The sequence below is a fragment of the Nerophis ophidion genome, linkage group LG24 (assembly GCF_033978795.1).
Source record: "Nerophis ophidion isolate RoL-2023_Sa linkage group LG24, RoL_Noph_v1.0, whole genome shotgun sequence".
In the NCBI taxonomy this organism is placed as follows: Eukaryota; Metazoa; Chordata; class Actinopteri; order Syngnathiformes; family Syngnathidae; genus Nerophis; species Nerophis ophidion.
In genome coordinates this window covers 653,612-676,029 of record NC_084634.1, presented here as the reverse complement: position 1 = coordinate 676,029, position 22,418 = coordinate 653,612, and the positions used below count along the sequence as shown (strand labels likewise).

The window sequence follows — 22,418 nt, the reverse complement described above, 5'->3', positions numbered from 1 at the left end:
TTAACATTTGAATAACTGACACCCTTGATGGTCCCCGGGACCCCTAAAGGTAAAATACTTTTTAAAAATCCATATATTTTGTTATGGTTTAAAATGAATAAACAGTCCCCGCATGCTTTAATTTTTCCATTAGCGGCCCTCAGTGGAAAAAGTTTGGACCCCCCTGTAACTAGACGGTGGCGAAAATGAACCAAAAACTATCCGGAAAAACAGAAATCAGAAAAATCTGCAGTTTATTCCAAAAATATTGTGTGTCCGTCTCCTATGTTAAATAGCTCTGTGGAATAATGCTGGGTCAACTTTTATATTCATAAGTGTAAGTTTCTCAATACCCGACCTGTCTTTGGTGCCTTTCCAAAAAGATCTAAAAGTCTACATTAAAACATTCTCTACTTCTAACAACACAAAAGCAGTGAAAAGGAGGATGCTTTGTTCCACATTGAATTTATTTATTGAAATTGCACCTGTTTTTTATTTATTTTCTATTTTACTTACTTTGAATGTAAAACCCTCTGGCGCTGTTTTATTTTGTACTTATTTTCACTTTTGTTTCTCGTCTGTTTGGAAATGTTGAAATTTATAAATAAATGTTTAAAAAAACACAGGAAGCCGACGAAGGTTTGGCTGACGTCACGTCCGGTTAGGTCAGTAGCCGCCACCGAAGAAGAAAAGGTTGAGGTGACGTCACTTCCTGATATCTCAGTAGCGGGAAGTTTGCCGCTAAACGACACAGCTTGGATCTATTCACGGTTTGTCTACAATTCATCTTCATCATTCTACTTTTTACACAAAATGTCGTCGTAACTTGAAGTCCGACGCTCGTCCGAGAGGTTGCTAGTAAGATAGCTTCCGACACAATGCCGTTACACAACTCTGTAAAATTGTAGTTTTTTTTAAATGTTTGCTCGCCTTTGAGGTCATGCTTATGTACTATGATGCAACCTGCTTTTGAAATGACATTTAATGAATATTCATTTCCGTACTTGCTAGTTTCAGCCATAAAATAAGTGCGTACTTCCCGGAAGTGCGCGACTGCGAGTGCCAGTACCCGGATGTTGCACTCAAAACCAGCATAATAGTGTGCCTGTGGTACCCGGATGTTGCACTCAAAACCAGCATAATAGTGTGCCTGTGGTACCCGGATGTTGCACTCAAAAACATAATAGTGTGCCTGTGGTACCCGGATGTTGCACTCAAAACATCATAATAGTGTGCCTGTGGTACCCGGATGTTGCACTCAAAACCAGCATAATAGTGTGCTTGTGGTATCCGGATGTTGCACTCAAAACCAGTATAATAGTGTGCCTGTGGTATCCGGATGTTGCACTCAAAACCAGCATAATAGTGTGCCTGTGGTACCCGGATGTTGCACTCAAAACCAGCATAATAGTGTGCCTGTGGTACCCGGATGTTGCACTCAAAACATAATAGTGTGCCTGTGGTACCCGGATGTTGCACTCAAAACCAGCATAATAGTGTGCCTGTGGTACCCGGATGTTGCACCCAAAACCAGCATAATAGTGTGCCTGTGGTACCCGGATGTTGCACTCAAAACCAGCATAATAGTGTGCCTGTGGTACCCGGATGTTGCACTCAAAACCAGCATAATAGTGTGCCTGTGGTATCCGGATGTTGCACTCAAAACATCATAATAGTGTGCCTGTGGTACCCGGATGTTGCACTCAAAACATAATAGTGTGCCTGTGGTACCCGGATGTTGCACTCAAAACCAGTATAATAGTGTGCCTGTGGTATCCGGATGTTGCACTCAAAACCAGCATAATAGTGTGCCTGTGGTACCCGGATGTTGCACTCAAAACATAATAGTGTGCCTGTGGTACCCGGATGTTGCACTCAAAACCAGCATAATAGTGTGCCTGTGGTACCCGGATGTTGCACTCAAAACCAGCATAATAGTGTGCCTGTGGTATCCGGATGTTGCACTCAAAACCAGTATAATAGTGTGCCTGTGGTACCTGGATGTTGCACTCAAAACCAGTATAATAGTGTGCCTGTGGTACCCGGATGTTGCACTCAAAACCAGCATAATAGTGTGTCTGTGGTACCCGGATGTTGCACTCAAAACCAGCATAATAGTGTGCCTGTGGTACCCGGATGTTGCACTCAAAACCAGTATAATAGTGTGCCTGTGGTATCCGGATGTTGCACTCAAAACCAGTATAATAGTGTGCCTGTGGAATCGGATGTTGCACTCAAAACATAATAGTGTGCCTGTGGTACCCGGATTTGCACTCAAAACCAGGATAATAGTGTGCCTGTGGAATCGGATGTTGCACTCAAAACCAGTATAATAGTGTGCCTGTGGTACCCGGATGTTGCACTGAAAATTAGCATAATAGTGTGCCTGTTGACACAATGTTTAGATCTATTGTGCAAGTATGTGTGTAAGATTTAAAGGCCTACTGAAATGAGATGTTCTTATTCAAACGGGGATAGCAGCTCCATTCTATGTGTCATACTTCATCATTTTGCCATATTGCCATATTTTTGCTGAAAGGATTTAGTAGAGAACATCCACAATAAAGTTCGCAACTTTTGGTCGCTAATAAAAAAGCCTTGCCTGTACGATGTGCGCGTGACGTCACGGGTTGTGGAGCTCCTCACATCCGCTCATTGTCTATAATAATGGCCACCAGCAGCTAGAGCGATTCGGACCGAGAAAGTCGGTAGTAGAGGCTTTCTGTAGGCCTTTAAGGACCGGTAAAAAATTTGCAAATTTTTAATACAAAGTCAATGGGGCCCAAGATTTTAGGTGTGACCTTTTTGTCTAAAATAGCATTATTTTCTTAATAATTACCCCATTTAATAAATATTGGCATCATTGGAAAGCCTAAGAATAAAGTGGTTTCACAGTTATAGTGTATTTGTAATTGATTTCATTCACAAAATGAGCATTGGAAGCGTAAGAAAGTTTGCGTAAACATGACTCGACTTGTGAGTCACATCAGAGCGACCAGGAAATCGGCAGGTCCCAAAAAATCTGTGTGCTAATGTCAGGTTCAAACACCAAACTATCTATTTATTCAAGACAAGTAGAAGGAATCAGGCAGAGACAGAGTTCAATTTTGCTCATGAGGAAAGACGTATTGGGCTGTGCACTCAGTTACAGTTTCACCCTACGCTCTAAGGTACAGTCCCACATGCTCCTCTATTTATTCGGATGTCCCTAGTTAACATCACTGAGGCTGCTTCTGAAGGGGGGGGGGTAATGCAAGCAGCCCCAGTAGACACAATTCCTGATTTTTCAGAATGGAAATGTGCTATCGCCTTGTCTCTGTTTTTCTGTGTTGAGGTACTTGATGCCCGTCCTGGGCTGTCAGCGGGGAGGGTCTGGAAACAAACTGCTGCCGCGAGACAATTGGCAATGGAAGATTACAAGTTGTGTGCCTTTGCACAGATTGAACATGACAACTTCAGCACAAGTGTTAATGACTGTAGCAATGGCCTTTAAGCATAAGAGTTGTGTGCCTTTGCACAGATTGAACATGACAACTTCAGCACAAGTGTTAATGACTGTAACAATGGCCTTTAAGCATAAGAGTTGTGTGACTTTGCACAGATTGAACATGACAACTTCAGCACAAGTGTTAATGACTGTAGCAATGGCCTTTAAGCATAAGAGTTGTGTGACTTTGCACAGATTGAACATGACAACTTCAGCACAAGTCTTAATGACTGTAGCAATGGCCTTCAAGCATAAGAGTTGTGTGCCTTTGCACAGATTGAACATGACAACTTCAGCACAAGTGTTAATGACTGTAGCAATGGCCTTTAAGCATAAGAGTTGTGTGACTTTGCACAGATTGAACATGACAACTTCAGCACAAGTGTTAATGACTGTAACAATGGCCTTTAAGCATAAGAGTTGTGTGACTTTGCACAGATTGAACATGACAACTTCAGCACAAGTGTTAATGACTGTAGCAATGGCCTTTAAGCATAAGAGTTGTGTGACTTTGCACAGATTGAACATGACAACTTCAGCACAAGTCTTAATGACTGTAGCAATGGCCTTTAAGCATAAGAGTTGTGTGACTTTGCACAGATTGAACATGACAACTTCAGCACAAGTGTTAATGACTGTAACAATGGCCTTTAAGCATAAGAGTTGTGTGCCTTTGCACAGATTGAACATGACAACTTCAGCACAAGTGTTAATGACTGTAGCAATGGCCTTTAAGCATAAGAGTTGTGTGACTTATAAATAATTATTCTGACAGCGGCTCGGCCAATTTAAAAGATATTTGGCAGACTCACAGAAAAATGTAGAACTTTATACTAGAATAGGGATTCTCACTGTAGATGTTTGATGCATGCAAATGACACGTTCTACGATTTAGGAAGTATAAACAGTTTTAGTTATATTGTGAAACTTACAAACGTTGCTTGAAGTGATGAATTAAGAATCCATACGAGTAGAAACGCTGTAGACGGCAAGAATTTAATGGAAGGACCCTGCCGCACTTGCAGTGAGCAAACTAGTCTAAAAGATGGCGCCATGTCACACAAACAATAACACTTTTTCTTTGTGTTTGCTTTTTTTTTTTTTTAACAATTTGTCTTATGGCCGTCAGCGAGGAAACCTCCATTAATTAGCTGCCCCAATTTAGGGTCCAAAGTGTAGCCTCTGCTAGTCTGGAATTGACAGAAGGCGTTGTAGATTGTTCCAAGTCACATTATTTGAGTGTTTATTAAGAAAGTGTAGTTTCCCTGGTAGACTGTCTCCCAGCCAGAATAATGACACAGCATGCCATAACGTCCACTTGTCTTCTGCAGATGCCCCGCAAAGCTCCCACGGCAGGAAAAGGCAGAGCTCCGGCCAAGCGGAAGCTGGCAGAGGAGTTTCCAGCAGGAGAAGTCCTGACAGACACTAGAAAGAAGCTGTGGAAGCTCGGTGCTCCCATTGGCCAGGGAGGATTTGGCCTCATATATTTGGGTAAAGTACATGAGTCTTGTCACATATTCATTCTGGAGCTGACTTTTAATTCATCCTCTGGTTTTAGTATGGAAGTTAAAAGCCTCCTACATTAATCATTTAATGAACACATAAAAGTCCGACTTGGGCAAGACCAAAGTCTTACACAGAGTAATATGACATTTGAATAAATAATGGACTGAGAAATCAAAGTTATGTTTCATAACATCAGTGAATGAAGTCGTGACACTGTTGGCGCTAACGCACTTTTGGTGTCTTTTTACGCACTGAAATCAGAAGGGACATTTCCAGAAGTCGGCGGGTCCCCGGGATGCAGATTTTTTTAAATTCTTTACAGACCCCGCCTTCTCCGGGTCAAAAGTCCAGTTTACTTGTTTTTTAGGGACCGATGTCCCTTTGGGACAGAGGACCCTATTGAATTTCTAAGGTTTTATTATTACTATTCTTTATTATTATTCCGCCGCCTCTTTGAGCTGTAATTTGACCCCCTTAACATGCTTCAAAACTCACCAAATTTGTCCCGGTGCAAACGGAGGCAGTATTTGTCATTGATAAAACTTTTGGCCAATCAAAAGGGCGGCATAGCTCGGTTGGTAGAGTGGCCGTGCCAGCAACTTGAGGGTTGCAGGTTCGATTCCCGCTTCCGCCATCCTAGTCACTGACGTTGTGTCCTTGGGCAAGACACTTGACCCACCTGCTCCCAGTGCCACCCACACTGCTTTAAATGGAACTTAGATATTGGGTGTCACTATGTAAAGCGCTTTGAGTCACTAGAGAAAAGCGCTATATAAATATAATTCACTTCACTTCACACACACATCAGGACTAGCGAAAATTGCAATCTAATCAAAAAACCAAACCCCAAAACTCAAAATTATAATTTGAAAGTTTTTTTTAACACTGCGATTACCAGCGGAATTATTCACTACTTATCGTGTTGAGCAATGTCAGCTAAGATTTATCTGAGAGCCAGGTGCAGTCATCAAAAGAGCCACATCTGGCCCCAGAGCCATAGGTTCCCTACCCCTGGACTATCAGGTACTGTTAAACTCACTAAAACACTAGCAACACAATAGAAAGATAAGGGATTTCCCACAATTATCCTAGTAAATGTGTCTAAAAACATCAGAATCCGTCTCAATGCAATCGCGTTTTTTTTTAACAAGTTTTTTTTTTTTCTTTAGTCCGTCGCTATCAATATCCTCAAACACGAATCTTTCATCCTCGCTCAAATTAATGGGGACATTGTTGTTTTCTCGGTCTGAATAACTGTTTTTGTTGGAGGCTCCCATTAAAGTCACTGTGAATATGTGAGGATCCTTCAACATGTGACGTCATCTTCTGCGACTTCCGGTACAGGCAGGGCTTTTCTCTTAGCACCAAAAGTTGCCAACTTTATCGTGGATGTTCTCTACTAAATCCTTTCAGCAAAAATATGGCAATATGGCGAAATGATGAAGTATGACACATAGAATGGAGCTGCTGTCCCCCTTTAAATAAGAACATCTCACTTCAGTAGGCCTTTAAAGAGAATAAGAGAGTTATTATACTGGTCTTACTTAAAAATGCATACATTTAGTTGTACTCAGTGTTAAAAATATGATATGGCTCTCACTGAAATACATTTTAAAAATATTTGGCTTTCATGGCTCTCAGCCAAAAGGGTTCCTGAGCCCTGGTTTAGATCCATGAAAAAAAGAAGTACAAACTCCACAGTGACGCCCTGACTTTTGTCGTATAAATGACTTGAATTTTTGATTTGTTTCCCTTTCTAGCTGATGAGGATTCTCCAAAACCTGTTGGTGGTGATGCTCGCTTTGTCATCAAAGTGGTAAGACTCTCAACTTACGATTTGATCTCTATTTTGAACGGGGATTGCAACAGGTGTCCATCAAACGTCATTTATTATGTAGTGGCTACACTTTGTTAGCGAAAATGCAATGCGAGCTAGCATTGATGCCATGATTACGGGCTGCATCATTTTAGAATAGCATTTAGCCTATTTTTCAGACTATAAGTCGCAGTTTTTTTCATAGTTTGGCCGGGGGTGCGACTTATACTCATGAGCGACTTATGTGTGACATTATTCACACATTGCCGTAAAATATCAAATAATATTATTTAGCTCATTCACGTAAGAGACTAGACGTATAAGATTTCATGGGATTTATGGATTAGGAGTGACAGCATGTTCTATATGTTCTAGTTATTTGAATGACTCTTACATAATATGTTAGCTTAACATAGCAGTTGGTCATTTATGCCTCATATAACCTACACTTATTCAGCCTGTTTTGTATTTATTTTAAATTGCCTTTCAAATGTTTATTCTTGGTGTTGGGTTTTAACAAATACATTTCCCCAAAAAATGCGACTTATACTCCAGTTCGACTTATATATGTGTTTTTTCCCCTTTTTTATTATGCATTTTCGGCAGCTGCGGCAACTTATACCACGAAATATACGGTACACACAATACTCCATAATGAGAATGTCAACATATTTTGTTTTAATTGTAAATGTATTCCAAACAAAACATCTAAAAATCTTAGAACATACGTATTCTCAGCCTTTGCTCAATACTTAGTTAATATACTTTTGGCAGCAATTACACCTCAAGTCTTTGTGAATACCATGCCACTAGCTTGCACCTATCTTGGCACACCTGTCTTGGCACACCTGTCTTTGGGCAGTTCTCTCAAGCGCCATCTGGTTGGATGGGAAGTGTTGGTTTTCATCCAGGATGTCTCTGTACATTGTTGCATTCATCTTTCCCTCTATCCTGACTAGTCTCCCAGTTCCTGCCGCTGAAAAGCATCCCCACAGCATGATGCTGCCACCACTATGTTTCACTGTAGGGATGTTACTGGCCTGGTGCATTCATCTTAGTCTCGTTAGGGTAGAGGGAAAGATGAATGAAGCAATGTACAGAGACATCCTGGATGAAAATAGATGCTTCCCATCCAACCTGATGGAGCTTGAGCTTGTATTCAAAAATATTTGAGGCTGTAATTGCTGCCAAAGATACAAGAGACTTCTCGAACAGATCCACCCCAAAACCAAACTTAACATGTATTTTGTTTCACCACAGGAGCCATTTGACAGTGGACCACTTTTCTCTGAGCTCAAGTTCTACATGAGAGCAGCTAAACCTGAATCAAGTAAGCCAGCTCAGACATGAGATAGTGTGTTTATATTCTACTGTACTACCCAACATGCTGGCCCAATAGTGTGTTTACATTCTACTGCACTACTCAACATGCTGGCCCAATAGTGTGTATACATTCTACTGCACTACTCAACATGCTGGCCCAATAGTGTGTATACATTCTACTGCACTACTCAACATGCTGGCCCAATAGTGTGTATACATTCTACTGCACTACCCAACATGCTGGCCCAATAGTGTGTATACATTCTACTGCACTACCCAACATGCTGGCCCAATAGTGTGTATACATTCTACTGCACTACTCAACATGCTGGCCCAATAGTGTGTATACATTCTACTGCACTACTCAACATGCTGGCCCAATAGTGTGTATACATTCTACTGCACTACCCAACATGCTGGCCCAATAGTGTGTATACATTCTACTGCACTACCCAACATGCTGGCCCAATAGTGTGTATACATTCTACTGCACTACCCAACATGCTGGCCCAATAGTGTGTATACATTCTACTGCACTACCCAACATGCTGGCCCAATAGTGTGTATACATTCTACTGCACTACTCAACATGCTGGCCCAATAGTGTGTATACATTCTACTGCACTACTCAACATGCTGGCCCAATAGTGTGTATACATTCTACTGCACTACCCAACATGCTGGCCCAATAGTGTGTATACATTCTACTGCACTACTCAACATGCTGGCCCAATAGTGTGTATACATTCTACTGCACTACTCAACATGCTGGCCCAATAGTGTGTATACATTCTACTGCACTACCCAACATGCTGGCCCAATAGTGTGTATACATTCTACTGCACTACCCAACATGCTGGCCCAATAGTGTGTATACATTCTACTGCACTACCCAACATGCTGGCCCAATAGTGTGTATACATTCTACTGCACTACCCAACATGCTGGCCCAATAGTGTGTATACATTCTACTGCACTACCCAACATGCTGGCCCAATAGTGTGTATACATTCTACTGCACTACTCAACATGCTGGCCCAATAGTGTGTATACATTCTACTGCACTACCCAACATGCTGGCCCAATAGTGTGTATACATTCTACTGCACTACCCAACATGCTGGCCCAATAGTGTGTATACATTCTACTGCACTACTCAACATGCTGGCCCAATAGTGTGTATACATTCTACTGCACTACTCAACATGCTGGCCCAATAGTGTGTATACATTCTACTGCACTACTCAACATGCTGGCCCAATAGTGTGTATACATTCTACTGCACTACCCAACATGCTGGCCCAATAGTGTGTATACATTCTACTGCACTACTCAACATGCTGGCCCAATAGTGTGTATACATTCTACTGCACTACTCAACATGCTGGCCCAATAGTGTGTATACATTCTACTGCACTACCCAACATGCTGGCCCAATAGTGTGTATACATTCTACTGCACTACCCAACATGCTGGCCCAATAGTGTGTATACATTCTACTGCACTACTCAACATGCTGGCCCAATAGTGTGTATACATTCTACTGCACTACCCAACATGCTGGCCCAATAGTGTGTATACATTCTACTGCACTACCCAACATGCTGGCCCAATAGTGTGTATACATTCTACTGCACTACTCAACATGCTGGCCCAATAGTGTGTATACATTCTACTGCACTACTCAACATGCTGGCCCAATAGTGTGTATACATTCTACTGCACTACTCAACATGCTGGCCCAATAGTGTGTATACATTCTACTGCACTACCCAACATGCTGGCCCAATAGTGTGTATACATTCTACTGCACTACTCAACATGCTGGCCCAATAGTGTGTATACATTCTACTGCACTACTCAACATGCTGGCCCAATAGTGTGTATACATTCTACTGCACTACCCAACATGCTTGTTGTTCATGGTGGCCCAAAGGAGCCGCTAAGTTGGCTGGTCAGAACTTGGCAAACCTGAGTATTGTGTCATATGTAGGAAGGCAATATTTCCTTCCGGCATTTATTAATAGAATAAGCACACATGGATATGGAATAGAAATACTCAAACCTCAAGGGAAACCATACAGGTGGCCTTTATACAGACTGGCAGCCATTTGGAATGTGTGGCCATGTTGATTATTTTTGGCCAATCCATGTTTTATCTCCCCCAAGTATGAGGGTAAAAGAAACAGCAATGATGCAGTTTTTCATTGTTTTTGTCAACAGTCATGATGACTTAATAATAAATTAATAAATAACTGAAAAAAAACTTAATCTAATGCCAATAATAAAACAATTCGAATCCAGAGGGTAAAGCGAATCACCTCCAAAATGTAACCACTTATTTCCACCCATACATTGAGTTTTGTTGCCATATGACCTGGATTTAGGAGCCTGTCAGTTAGAAGTCAGGGATTACTAACTTAACAGACAAACCCCAGTGAATACACCTGAGGGAATCAATCAAATACAGAAAGCAATAGTCATTTGTATATTTATGTTTTTAATAGCCTAAAAGCTCAAAATTGAGCTCAGGTACATCCATCCATCAACAATTTTCCAAGAATTCAGTTAATTAAACTTTGGAAAGGAACACACCTGTCTGCAGTATATGAGCTCCCACAGTTGAGCGTGCAGTTGAGAGAAAAGCCAAGCTTGAAGTTTGAAAGGAATTGACTGTTGACCTCTGAGACAGGATTGTCTCCCGGCAAGAAAACCAAACAATTGCTACATTCAAGGTCCCAATGAGCACCATGGCCGCAATTATCCATAAGTGGAAAAAGTTTATAAGCGCAGGGAGTCTTCTTGAAAATGTTCTGGCTGTCTAAACTGAGGCATCAGTCAGAAAGGTGGCCATTAACCTGATTATCACTCTGAGAGAACTCCAGTGGTGGTGGAGGAATGAAAAGTAATCCACCAGTTAGGCCTGTGTGGTAGAGTGGTCAGGTCAAAGCCTCTTCATGAAAGACATGTTGGAGCCCACAAGGAGTTTGCAAAAAGGCACAGACTTTAAGGAGTCTAACCACGAGAACCAACATTCTCTGCATTGATGAGACAAAGGTGGACGTCTTTAGTGTGAATGCCAGGTGCATCTTTGGTGGAAAGCAGCCTCCACTCATCACCCGGCCAAGACCTTTTCTACAGTAAAGCCCTGTGCTGGCAGTTTAATGACAGTTCATCTTTCAGAGGGTCTGGCTGGGCCACAGAATTCACACATTCAGGATCCTTACTTCAATCTGACTGAGCATCTCTTGAAAGTTGTGAATAGGGCCCTGCAAGAATGTTTTCTATCCAACTAGAGGGAGCTGGAGAGGTCTTGCAAAGAGGAGTGGGCTAGACTGCCCGAACATAAGTGTTCAAGACTATAGGCTGCCAAAGGAGCATCAACAATGTATGAACAAAGTCTGAATATCAATCAACTGTTTACTTGTATAGCTCTAGGCTGAAATGTCTGGTTCATTTCATTTAAGTTGTTTGACAGTTTGTGTTCACATGCAGCCTGCTTTGTGCTTTCAAGCTGACGTTTCTTTTCTCTTGCCTTTGCAGTTAAGAGCTGGATGAGCAGCCATAGTCTGAAGAACCTGGGCGTACCCAGGTACTGGGGCTCAGGTATGCACGAGAGAGGAGCGAAAAGGTAAGACCTAATACACGATACCTTTTTACCATTGGGTACGAAAAGATGTTTATTGCAAGTTAGTACTACAAAAGTTTTTGCAAGCCTGTAATGCTTATTTAGAGAAAGTATTAGAGCCCTCTTTAATGTATTATTGTTATTTGTAACAGACTTTTATGCAATGATTGGGTTCATGGCAACACATGACAGCATAGAAACATTGGACAGTTTTACATGAATCAATTACCTGGCCAATGAGGACTCTTCTAGCGAGAGGTGGCGTGTAAGATCAATATATATTGTTTTATATATACATCCAATATTTGACCATGTTTTCAACATCCCACAAGATACATGACAAATAACTACCGTATTTGGTGGAATATAAGTTATAGTTTTTTTCATAGTTTGGCCGGGGGTGCGACTTATGTGTGAAATCATCAACACATTACCCTAAAATATCAAATAATATATTTTATCTCATTCGCGGAAGAGACGAAGAAAATGTCAGCAATGGTCACACACACCTCAACCAATAAGAATTTGGTCATGGCAGAAGTGCATTGTGGGTCATGGATGCTAACTGCTATATGCTATATGCTACTGCCGTAGCTATTAAAATGGATCATTTCATGGTTGGCGGTAACTTCTAAAAAGTGAGAAGGGCTGAAGAAAAATGGCGTTGAAAAGGAGATCATGTAGTGCAGATGACAAGCTGGATGTAGTGAAATATGCAGCAGAAAAGGTGATGTAGTGCAGATGACAAGATGGATGTAGTGAAATATGCAGCAGAAAAGGTGATGTAGTGCAGATGACAAGCTGGATGTAGTGAAATATGCAGCAGAAAAGGTGATGTAGTGCAGATGACAAGCTGGATGTAGTGAAATATGCAGCAGAAAAGGTGATGTAGTGCAGATGACAAGCTGGATGTAGTGAAATATGCAGCAGAAAAGGTGATGTAGTGCAGATTACAAGATGGATGTAGTGAAATATGCAGCAGAAAAGGTGATGTAGTGCAGATGACAAGATGGATGTAGTGAAATATGCAGCAGAAAAGGTGATGTAGTGCAGATGACAAGCTGGATGTAGTGAAATATGCAGCAGAAAAGGTGATGTGGTGCAGATGACAAGCTGGATGTAGTGAAATATGCAGCAGAAAAGGTGATGTAGTGCAGATGACAAGCTGGATGTAGTGAAATATGCAGCAGAAAAGGTGATGTAGTGCAGATTACAAGATGGATGTAGTGAAATATGCAGCAGAAAAGGTGATGTAGTGCAGATGACAAGCTGGATGTAGTGAAATATGCAGCAGAAAAGGTGATGTAGTGCAGATGACAAGATGGATGTAGTGAAATATGCAGCAGAAAAGGTGATGTAGTGCAGATGACAAGCTGGATGTAGTGAAATATGCAGCAGAAAAGGTGATGTAGTGCAGATGACAAGCTGGATGTAGTGAAATATGCAGCAGAAAAGGTGATGTAGTGCAGATGACAAGCTGGATGTAGTGAAATATGCAGCAGAAAAGGTGATGTAGTGCAGATGACAAGATGGATGTAGTGAAATATGCAGCAGAAAAGGTGATGTAGTGCAGATGACAAGATGGATGTAGTGAAATATGCAGCAGAAAAGGTGATGTAGTGCAGATGACAAGCTGGATGTAGTGAAATATGCAGCAGAAAAGGTGATGTAGTGCAGATGACAAGATGGATGTAGTGAAATATGCAGCAGAAAAGGTGATGTAGTGCAGGTGACAAGCTGGATGTAGTGAAATATGCAGCAGAAAAGGTGATGTAGTGCAGATGACAAGCTGGATGTAGTGAAATATGCAGCAGAAAAGGTGATGTAATGCAGATTACAAGATGGATGTAGTGAAATATGCAGCAGAAAAGGTGATGTAGTGCAGATGACAAGCTGGATGTAGTGAAATATGCAGCAGAAAAGGTGATGTAGTGCAGATGACAAGATGGATGTAGTGAAATATGCAGCAGAAAAGGTGATGTAGTGCAGATGACAAGATGGATGTTGTGAAATATGCAGCAGAAAAGGTGATGTAGTGCAGATGACAAGCTGGATGTAGTGAAATATGCAGCAGAAAAGGTGATGTAGTGCAGATGACAAGCTGGATGTAGTGAAATATGCAGCAGAAAAGGTGATGTAGTGCAGATGACAAGATGGATGTAGTGAAATATGCAGCAGAAAAGGTGATGTAGTGCAGATGACAAGATGGATGTAGTGAAATATGCAGCAGAAAAGGTGATGTAGTGCAGATGACAAGCTGGATGTAGTGAAATATGCAGCAGAAAAGGTGATGTAGTGCAGATGACAAGATGGATGTAGTGAAATATGCAGCAGAAAAGGTGATGTAGTGCAGGTGACAAGCTGGATGTAGTGAAATATGCAGCAGAAAAGGTGATGTAGTGCAGATGACAAGCTGGATGTAGTGAAATATGCAGCAGAAAAGGTGATGTAATGCAGATTACAAGATGGATGTAGTGAAATATGCAGCAGAAAAGGTGATGTAGTGCAGATGACAAGCTGGATGTAGTGAAATATGCAGCAGAAAAGGTGATGTAGTGCAGATGACAAGATGGATGTTGTGAAATATGCAGCAGAAAAGGTGATGTAGTGCAGATGACAAGCTGGATGTAGTGAAATATGCAGCAGAAAAGGACAAGAGGAAGAGTTGTTTAGAAGCCACATCCAGGAAGAAGATTTCATGGGATTTATGGATTAGATAGATAGATAGATAGATAGATAGTACTTTATTGATTCCTTCAGGAGAGTTCCTTCAGGAAAATTAAAATTCCAGCAGCAGTGTACAGAGTTGAAATCAATTTAAATAAAAGTAAAAAGTAAATAATGGGGGTTTAAATGGAAACAAAAAAGAGAAATATTACAATGAGAATAAAAACTAAAAAGCAACAATGGGAATAAAAACATAACAGTAAAATAAGAATATAAGAAGATAAAGTAGGCAGTAGTGAGCATGTTATGAAAACGTATTGCACTGTTATTGTTTTTAGGAGTGAGAGATAGTTTGGTAAAGGTATAGCATGTTCTATATGTTATATTTATTTGAATGACTCTTACCATAATATGTTAGCTTAACATAGCAGTTGGTCATTTATGCCTCATATAACCTACACTTATTTATTTACTTTAAATTGCCTTTCAAATGTCTATTCTTGCTGTTGGGTTTTATCAAATAAATTTCCTCCCAAAATTCGATTTATACTCCAGTGCGACTTATGTATGTTTTTTTCCTTCTTTATTATGCATTTTCGGCCGGTGCGACGTATACTCCGGAGTGACTTATAATTGGAAAAATACGGTACTTAGAAAATATACTGAACCATGCAATAACCCCATGATATGAGAACTACAAATATCTGTACCTTGTTGTATATAATATACAACTGAGCTGCAATTTATGCCACCAAGGTGTGTAGTCATGTGCAAATATCTGCAGTATTGCATTCATGGCTGAAATGGCAAAGAGCACTTATTAGCTGACCTTTACAATGTTCAGCCAACTGTCCACTCCAAGAGTGTCAGAGCACTTTGAACAATGGTCGATATAAAACTATGCACTATGGTTGTCTGAAGACTTTATGAAGGGTTCATTGAATATGTGCAATCCTACAAATATCTTTTTGTTGATGCAGTGAATTAGAAGGATGATTGCAGTTGTGCATGCAAAAGGTGAAGCTGTCAAACCCTCATGGCAGGTACAGGTTCATGGTCATCGACAGGCTTGGCACAGATCTTCAGCGCAAGTTGGAGGAGAGTGGAAAAAGGTTCCCCAGAAAACTGGTTCTGCAAATTGGTCTACGACTGGTGGGTTTCTTTAAATTATTGTTGTCTACCGTTGTAATCTTGTAGGAAAATAAGAATGTCTTCATCTCACCCACATCATCATTTAGTTTCACATGTGAAAGGAATCTTTTCAAATACCTTTTTTATTATAAAGAGATTGTGCACCCTTATGCAGATTATTCCCACATTAACTGACAATATCACAGAGTTGGCCAATATACACAGTCAATTATTCAACTCTGAATGTCGCACAATTGATATAACGTGACTGAAATAAATGTTGTCTTCTGACCATTAAGCAATGGTAGCCTACATTTACCTTTTGAATCACTGTTGTTTAAACAGGAATAACAACCAGTAGCTGTTTTTGATGCACACCCCCTTAAGGACCAACAATCTGCGTAATAAGAAACAATAATAGAAGAAGCAGCTCTTTATTGTCATTGTGACATTTCATTGAGGAAAATTGCAGGGTACATTTCAGAATAAAGGGCGATGCTTGTAAAATGATGTATTGCCTTGAAAATGAGTTACTAAGAAATGTATTTTCACAAAACGCTGATCATTGTCTTATTTTTCTCTCTATGCAGCTGGACATCCTGGAATACATCCATAATCACGAGTATGTGCATGCAGACATTAAAGCATCCAACCTCATGTTGGGCTACAGTGATCCCAACCAGGTCAGTAGCAGCATCATGTCTGTAATATATCTGCATATATATATATATACTTTTACTACTTAAGTGTTTTTCCCTGGCATTTGGTTCGTTATATACTAAGTTAACCCCCGATACTAACATGAAGTCAATAACCGCTTTTAAGTCTGCCTTATAGCTCTGACACTGAAATGAGACTTTGCTATGACTAAGTACGGCAGGGTTTTGTCATGTAAAAAAGGCTAATTAAAAAAAAGTTAATTTTAAGAAAAAAAAGTTGAAAATCGAACCTGTGTCTCTTAAAAATAATGAATATAAAAAAAAATCTAAGGATTGTAATTGGAAAAACAATGCAAGAAATGTGTTTTTTGAATGTCTGTTTAATTTGTAATTTGACATTTCACAGTATAAAGATTTTTAGGTGTTTTTGTTTTTCAATACCAAAACTTGCTTCCAGTGTTCTGGCTCGATACATTCTAGTACAGTGGTTCTCAACCTCTAGTCAGTGTGAACATTGTTTTCATTCAAGTACCCCCTAATCACAGCAAAGCATTTTTGGTTGAAAACAAGAGATAAAGAAGTAAAATACAGGACTTTAAATGGGACGTAGTAAACGTTAAAAGTGAGTCAAACAAACCTTCAACGAAGTGCTAACTGCAATATTGTGTTCTTTGATTCCATCTGCTGCTGCTTTGGACAGGAGTGCATAATACTTTTCTTGTCGTTTTTTGTGAAATCTTGTACTCTCTGCCTTCTTGAGTATCTCTGGAGGAACTCCGGAGAAAATGTGATCCTTTTTGCAGTTTGAACGGTTCCAACAACCTAAAACAACTTGAGCATGGAGCATATTTGTTTGAGAAAGACAAAATGCTGACCAGAGCGCTAAGACAACAAGACACTCGCTGGCCCACCACTTCCAGTCTCACATATTTATTGAGGCGGTCAGAACGCTAAGACAACAAGACACTCGCTGGCCCACAACTTCCAGTCTCACATATTTATTGAGGCGGTCAGAACACTAAGACAACAAGACACTCGCTGGCCCACCACTTCCAGTCTCACATATTTATTGAGGCGGTCATGTCGTCAGGAGAATACAAGCTATTCCTAAAGTTATTGTGTAATTCAGACGTTGGAGTAATACACTGACTGATAGTTTATTGTGGCACCTGCACTTAGACTGGATGTGAAGTGATGGAACCTGCTTAGATGGAAGGGGAAAGTCTTCTAAGAACAACTGAACAATGAATATGCGATGGATTGACTGCCCTGAGAATTCAATAACCTGGATGAATGAGAATAAATGACAATTAGTCACATTCAAATTCAGATTGAAATATGGAGAATGCTGATATACTTTGATGCTTTAATAATAATAATAATAATGGATTAGATTTATATCGCGCTTTTCTATTAGATACTCAAAGCGCTCACAGTGAAGTGGGAACCTTTTAGTCAAACTTTGTATTGTGTGATCGTGCTACTGGTACTTTTCCACTCTGGAGATGTTCTTGCGGCCGCTATACTTTCATCGATTTCCATATTTGATTAGTGTCTGCACAAACATGATGAATCACTCCTCAAAAGGGAGGTTTGAGGTTTGAGCCAGTTCTGTTCCGTGAAGGACACGGTCCCTCTTCTTATCAGCAGGTGCATCCCTCTGTAAGGGGGCTATAGGGGACTGCCTTCTCACTATCAGTTAACTCCTTTTCTCTTACTTTGAGACCTCACCAGGCGATGCCATGGTTGTGTTGTAAGGGCTGGTCTCCTAAAGCTTTAGTAAAACTTGCTCTAGTATCGGGGTCCTTTTTACTCAGCGTATATGTCATCCAAAAGAAGTTGGGAGTGACCAGTGTGTTTTCATCCCTGGGAGGAAGACTGGTCGTGCAACAAAGTTGTTCAAAGTTCTGAAATGATTCATCTTGATCTCAATTGTTTTAGGTCACAAATAGCTGTCATGTTAACAGTGATGTGTGGACTTTTTATGGCTGCTGGATTTGAGCTTTTCTGAATGGCTGCCTTTGTCAATTGTAGGTTTACCTTGTAGATTATGGGCTGGCATTCAGGTACGCACCGGATGGTTCTGTAAAAGACTACAAGGAAAATCCAAAGAGGTGTCATGACGGGACCATCGAGTTCACCAGCATTGATGCTCACAAAGGAGTGGGTAGGTACCTTGTAATATTGAACTCTGCTATCAATCCTGCTTTAAAACAAAAATGTCGTGAACCATTAAAACTCCAAATGTTTGTGTAGTTTGCATGTTGTCCCTGTATTTTATTGTGGCTTCCTCCCACCTTCTAAACATGCCTGTTAATTTCATCTGGAGGCTGCTATCTCACTCTGCTGGGAAATGGCTGAACTTGTCAGCTAGCTAGCTAACAACCAGTGTGTATAAGATGACCTCTACAGTTTTCTCCCGGATGGCCACTATATAAAGTTGTGTGTATAAGATGACCTCTACAGTTTTCTCCCGGATGGCCACTGTATACAGTATGTGGTGCTGGGGGCGTGGTCAATGGGACATTGACTTTTATATATTTTCTTTAAAAAGGCTAATTAAATGTTTTATGTATATCTAAAAACAACTGTTATTTACTGTATATTTAAAGAAAATCATCCATTTTCTACCGCTTGTCCCTCTGTTATTGCTAATATTCTTAATTTTTCCATTTTTGCAGCTTATTTTAAAATGTAACACGGGCTAAAGTATACTCCGCCTTCCCTGAATGTTGGATTTTAGTTTGACAAATATGTAAACAGTCGCTTGAATTACAGATGAAAAAAAACATTAGGTGGTTTATTGATATTGTCCTCAATGAATTCACTGTAAAACTCATCACACCATGGAAAGTAAGTTCTATATATATATAATCTGTATATATAAATATTTATGTAGTTCTTGTTGCAAACCCCACACTATACATCCAACTTAAAAAACTAAAATGTTGACCATTAATGTTATTAAGCGATAAATAACTGCAGCAAAACATTTTGTTGGATCAACTTAATTTTTTAATGTATTTCTGAATATAGTTATTGATAACTGAGCTATAAATACAGACTCAATTAAAATGTCTTCTGACTGAAAATATATTGAATATAGTTTTTTTTGCAAGAGATTTAAGGGAAGCATTATTTTCAACATATCTTTTGTCAACATATCTTCTGACATGTGACATGCATTCACTTCACATTTGTCAACATATCTTCTGACATGTGACATGCATTCACTTCACATTTGTCAACATATCTTCTGACATGTCCTTGCATTCACTTCACATTTGTCAACATATCTTCTGACATGTCCTTGCATTCACTTCACATTTGTCAACATATCTTCTGACATGTCCTTGCATTCACTTCACATTTGTCAACAAATCTTCTGACATGTCCTTGCATTCACTTCACATTTGTCAACATATCTTCTGACATGTCCTTGCATTCACTTCACATTTGTCAACATATCTTCTGACATGTCCTTGCATTCACTTCACATTTGTCAACATATCTTCTGACATGTGACATGCATTCACTTCACATTTGTCAACATATCTTCTGACATGTGACATGCATTCACTTCACATTTGTCAACATATCTTCTGACATGTGACATGCATTCACTTCACATTTGTCAACATATCTTCTGACATGTGACATGCATTCACTTCACATTTGTCAACATATCTTCTGACATGTCCTTGCATTCACTTCACATTTGTCAACATATCTTCTGACATGTCCTTGCATTCACTTCACATTTGTCAACATATCTTCTGACATGTCCTTGCATTCACTTCACATTTGTCAACATATCTTCTGACATGTGACATGCATTCACTTCACATTTGTCAACATATCTTCTGACATGTGACATGCATTCACTTCACATTTGTCAACATATCTTCTGACATGTGACATGCATTCACTTCACATTTGTCAACATATCTTCTGACATGTCCTTGCATTCACTTCACATTTGTCAACATATCTTCTGACATGTGACATGCATTCACTTCACATTTGTCAACATATCTTCTGACATGTCCTTGCATTCACTTCACATTTGTCAACATATCTTCTGACATGTGACATGCATTCACTTCACATTTGTCAACATATCTTCTGACATGTGACATGCATTCACTTCACATTTGTCAACATATCTTCTGACATGTGACATGCATTCACTTCACATTTGTCAACATATCTTCTGACATGTCCTTGCATTCACTTCACATTTGTCAACATATCTTCTGACATGTCCTTGCATTCACTTCACATTTGTCAACATATCTTCTGACATGTGACATGCATTCACTTCACATTTGTCAACATATCTTCTGACATGTGACATGCATTCACTTCACATTTGTCAACATATCTTCTGACATGTGACATGCATTCACTTCACATTTGTCAACATATCTTCTGACATGTGACATGCATTCACTTCACATTTGTCAACATATCTTCTGACATGTCCTTGCATTCACTTCACATTTGTCAACATATCTTCTGACATGTGACATGCATTCACTTCACATTTGTCAACAAATCTTCTGACATGTCCTTGCATTCACTTCACATTTGTCAACATATCTTCTGACATGTCCTTGCATTCACTTCACATTTGTCAACATATCTTCTGACATGTCCTTGCATTCACTTCACATTTGTCAACATATCTTCTGACATGTGACATGCATTCACTTCACATTTGTCAACAAATCTTCTGACATGTCCTTGCATTCACTTCACATTTGTCAACATATCTTCTGACATGTCCTTGCATTCACTTCACATTTGTCAACATATCTTCTGACATGTCCTTGCATTCACTTCACATTTGTCAACATATCTTCTGACATGTGACATGCATTCACTTCACATTTGTCAACATATCTTCTGACATGTGACATGCATTCACTTCACATTTGTCAACATATCTTCTGACATGTGACATGCATTCACTTCACATTTGTCAACATATCTTCTGACATGTCCTTGCATTCACTTCACATTTGTCAACATATCTTCTGACATGTCCTTGCATTCACTTCACATTTGTCAACATATCTTCTGACATGTCCTTGCATTCACTTCACATTTGTCAACATATCTTCTGACATGTCCTTGCATTCACTTCACATTTGTCAACATATCTTCTGACATGTGACATGCATTCACTTCACATTTGTCAACATATCTTCTGACATGTGACATGCAGCTGCTTCAAGGCGGGGTGACCTGGAAATCCTCTGCTACTGCATGGTCCAGTGGCTCTGCGGTTCTCTTCCCTGGGAGGACCAGCTTCAGGACCCACTTTATGTCAGAGACTATAAGATCCAGTAAGTCAATTGGCAACACACAAGCTGTTGATGGATGCTGGAACTACAAATCGTAAAACATACTACGTTTGGTCTCTAGGAGTCAAAAAAGCACCTCTGAGTTCATGATCAAATGTTTCCCCTCCCAAGACAGACCGGGTGAGTTAAAAGGTGGTTTTAAAAAAGGAAGGTAAGGTATCTCAAGTCACTAACATGAACTAGCACTCGCTGACATAGACCTTGAATAGTCCGTGTGGTGTGGCCATTGTTGGAGAAGAAATAACACAAACACAGCTCAAAGGTCTAGGAAATAGTCAGTCATCGATCAAAGTCTATTTATATAGCCCTAAATCACCAGTGTCTAAAAGGGCTGCACAAATCACATCCTGGGCTCAGATCCCACATCAGGGCAAGGAGAAACTCAATCCAATGAGAAACTTTGGAGGGGACCGCAGATGTGGGGACCCCTGGGTGACCTATGCAATGGACGTGGAGTGGATGTAGTTAATAGTGAGAGTCCAGTCCATAGTGGATCTAACATAATAGTGAGAGTCCAGTCCATAGTGGATCTAACATAATAGTGAGAGTCCAGTCCATAGTGGATCTAACATAATAGTGAGAGTCCAGTCCATAGTGGATCTAACATAATAGTGAGAGTCCAGTCCATAGTGGATCTAACATAATAGTGAGAATCCAGTCCATAGTGGATCTAACATAATAGTGTGAGAGTCCAGTCCATAGTGGATCTAACATAATAGTGAGAATCCAGTCCATAGTGGATCTAACATAATAGTGAGAGTCCAGTCCATAGTGGATCTAACATAATAGTGAGAGTCCAGTCCATAGTGGATCTAACATAATAGTGAGAGTCTAGTCCATAGTGGATCTAACA

The 22,418-nt window shown here is 40.0% G+C and overlaps 1 protein-coding gene across 1 annotated transcript in view; it reads left to right on the top strand.

Annotated features, from left to right (window-relative positions):
- Positions 1–618: 618 nt before the first annotated feature.
- The window catches only part of LOC133541953 (serine/threonine-protein kinase VRK1-like), a 29,438-nt gene continuing 7,638 nt past the window's right edge, over positions 619–22,418 (top strand). Inside the window, exons 1-10 of the mRNA XM_061885690.1 lie at positions 619–749; positions 4,798–4,957; positions 6,733–6,788; positions 8,049–8,118; positions 11,655–11,742; positions 15,450–15,558; positions 16,128–16,220; positions 18,231–18,363; positions 21,427–21,547; positions 21,627–21,685. Coding sequence (XP_061741674.1) covers positions 4,798–4,957; positions 6,733–6,788; positions 8,049–8,118; positions 11,655–11,742; positions 15,450–15,558; positions 16,128–16,220; positions 18,231–18,363; positions 21,427–21,547; positions 21,627–21,685 — 889 coding nt within the window. The 5' untranslated portion in view covers positions 619–749. The remainder of the gene's footprint in view (positions 750–4,797; positions 4,958–6,732; positions 6,789–8,048; positions 8,119–11,654; positions 11,743–15,449; positions 15,559–16,127; positions 16,221–18,230; positions 18,364–21,426; positions 21,548–21,626; positions 21,686–22,418) is intronic.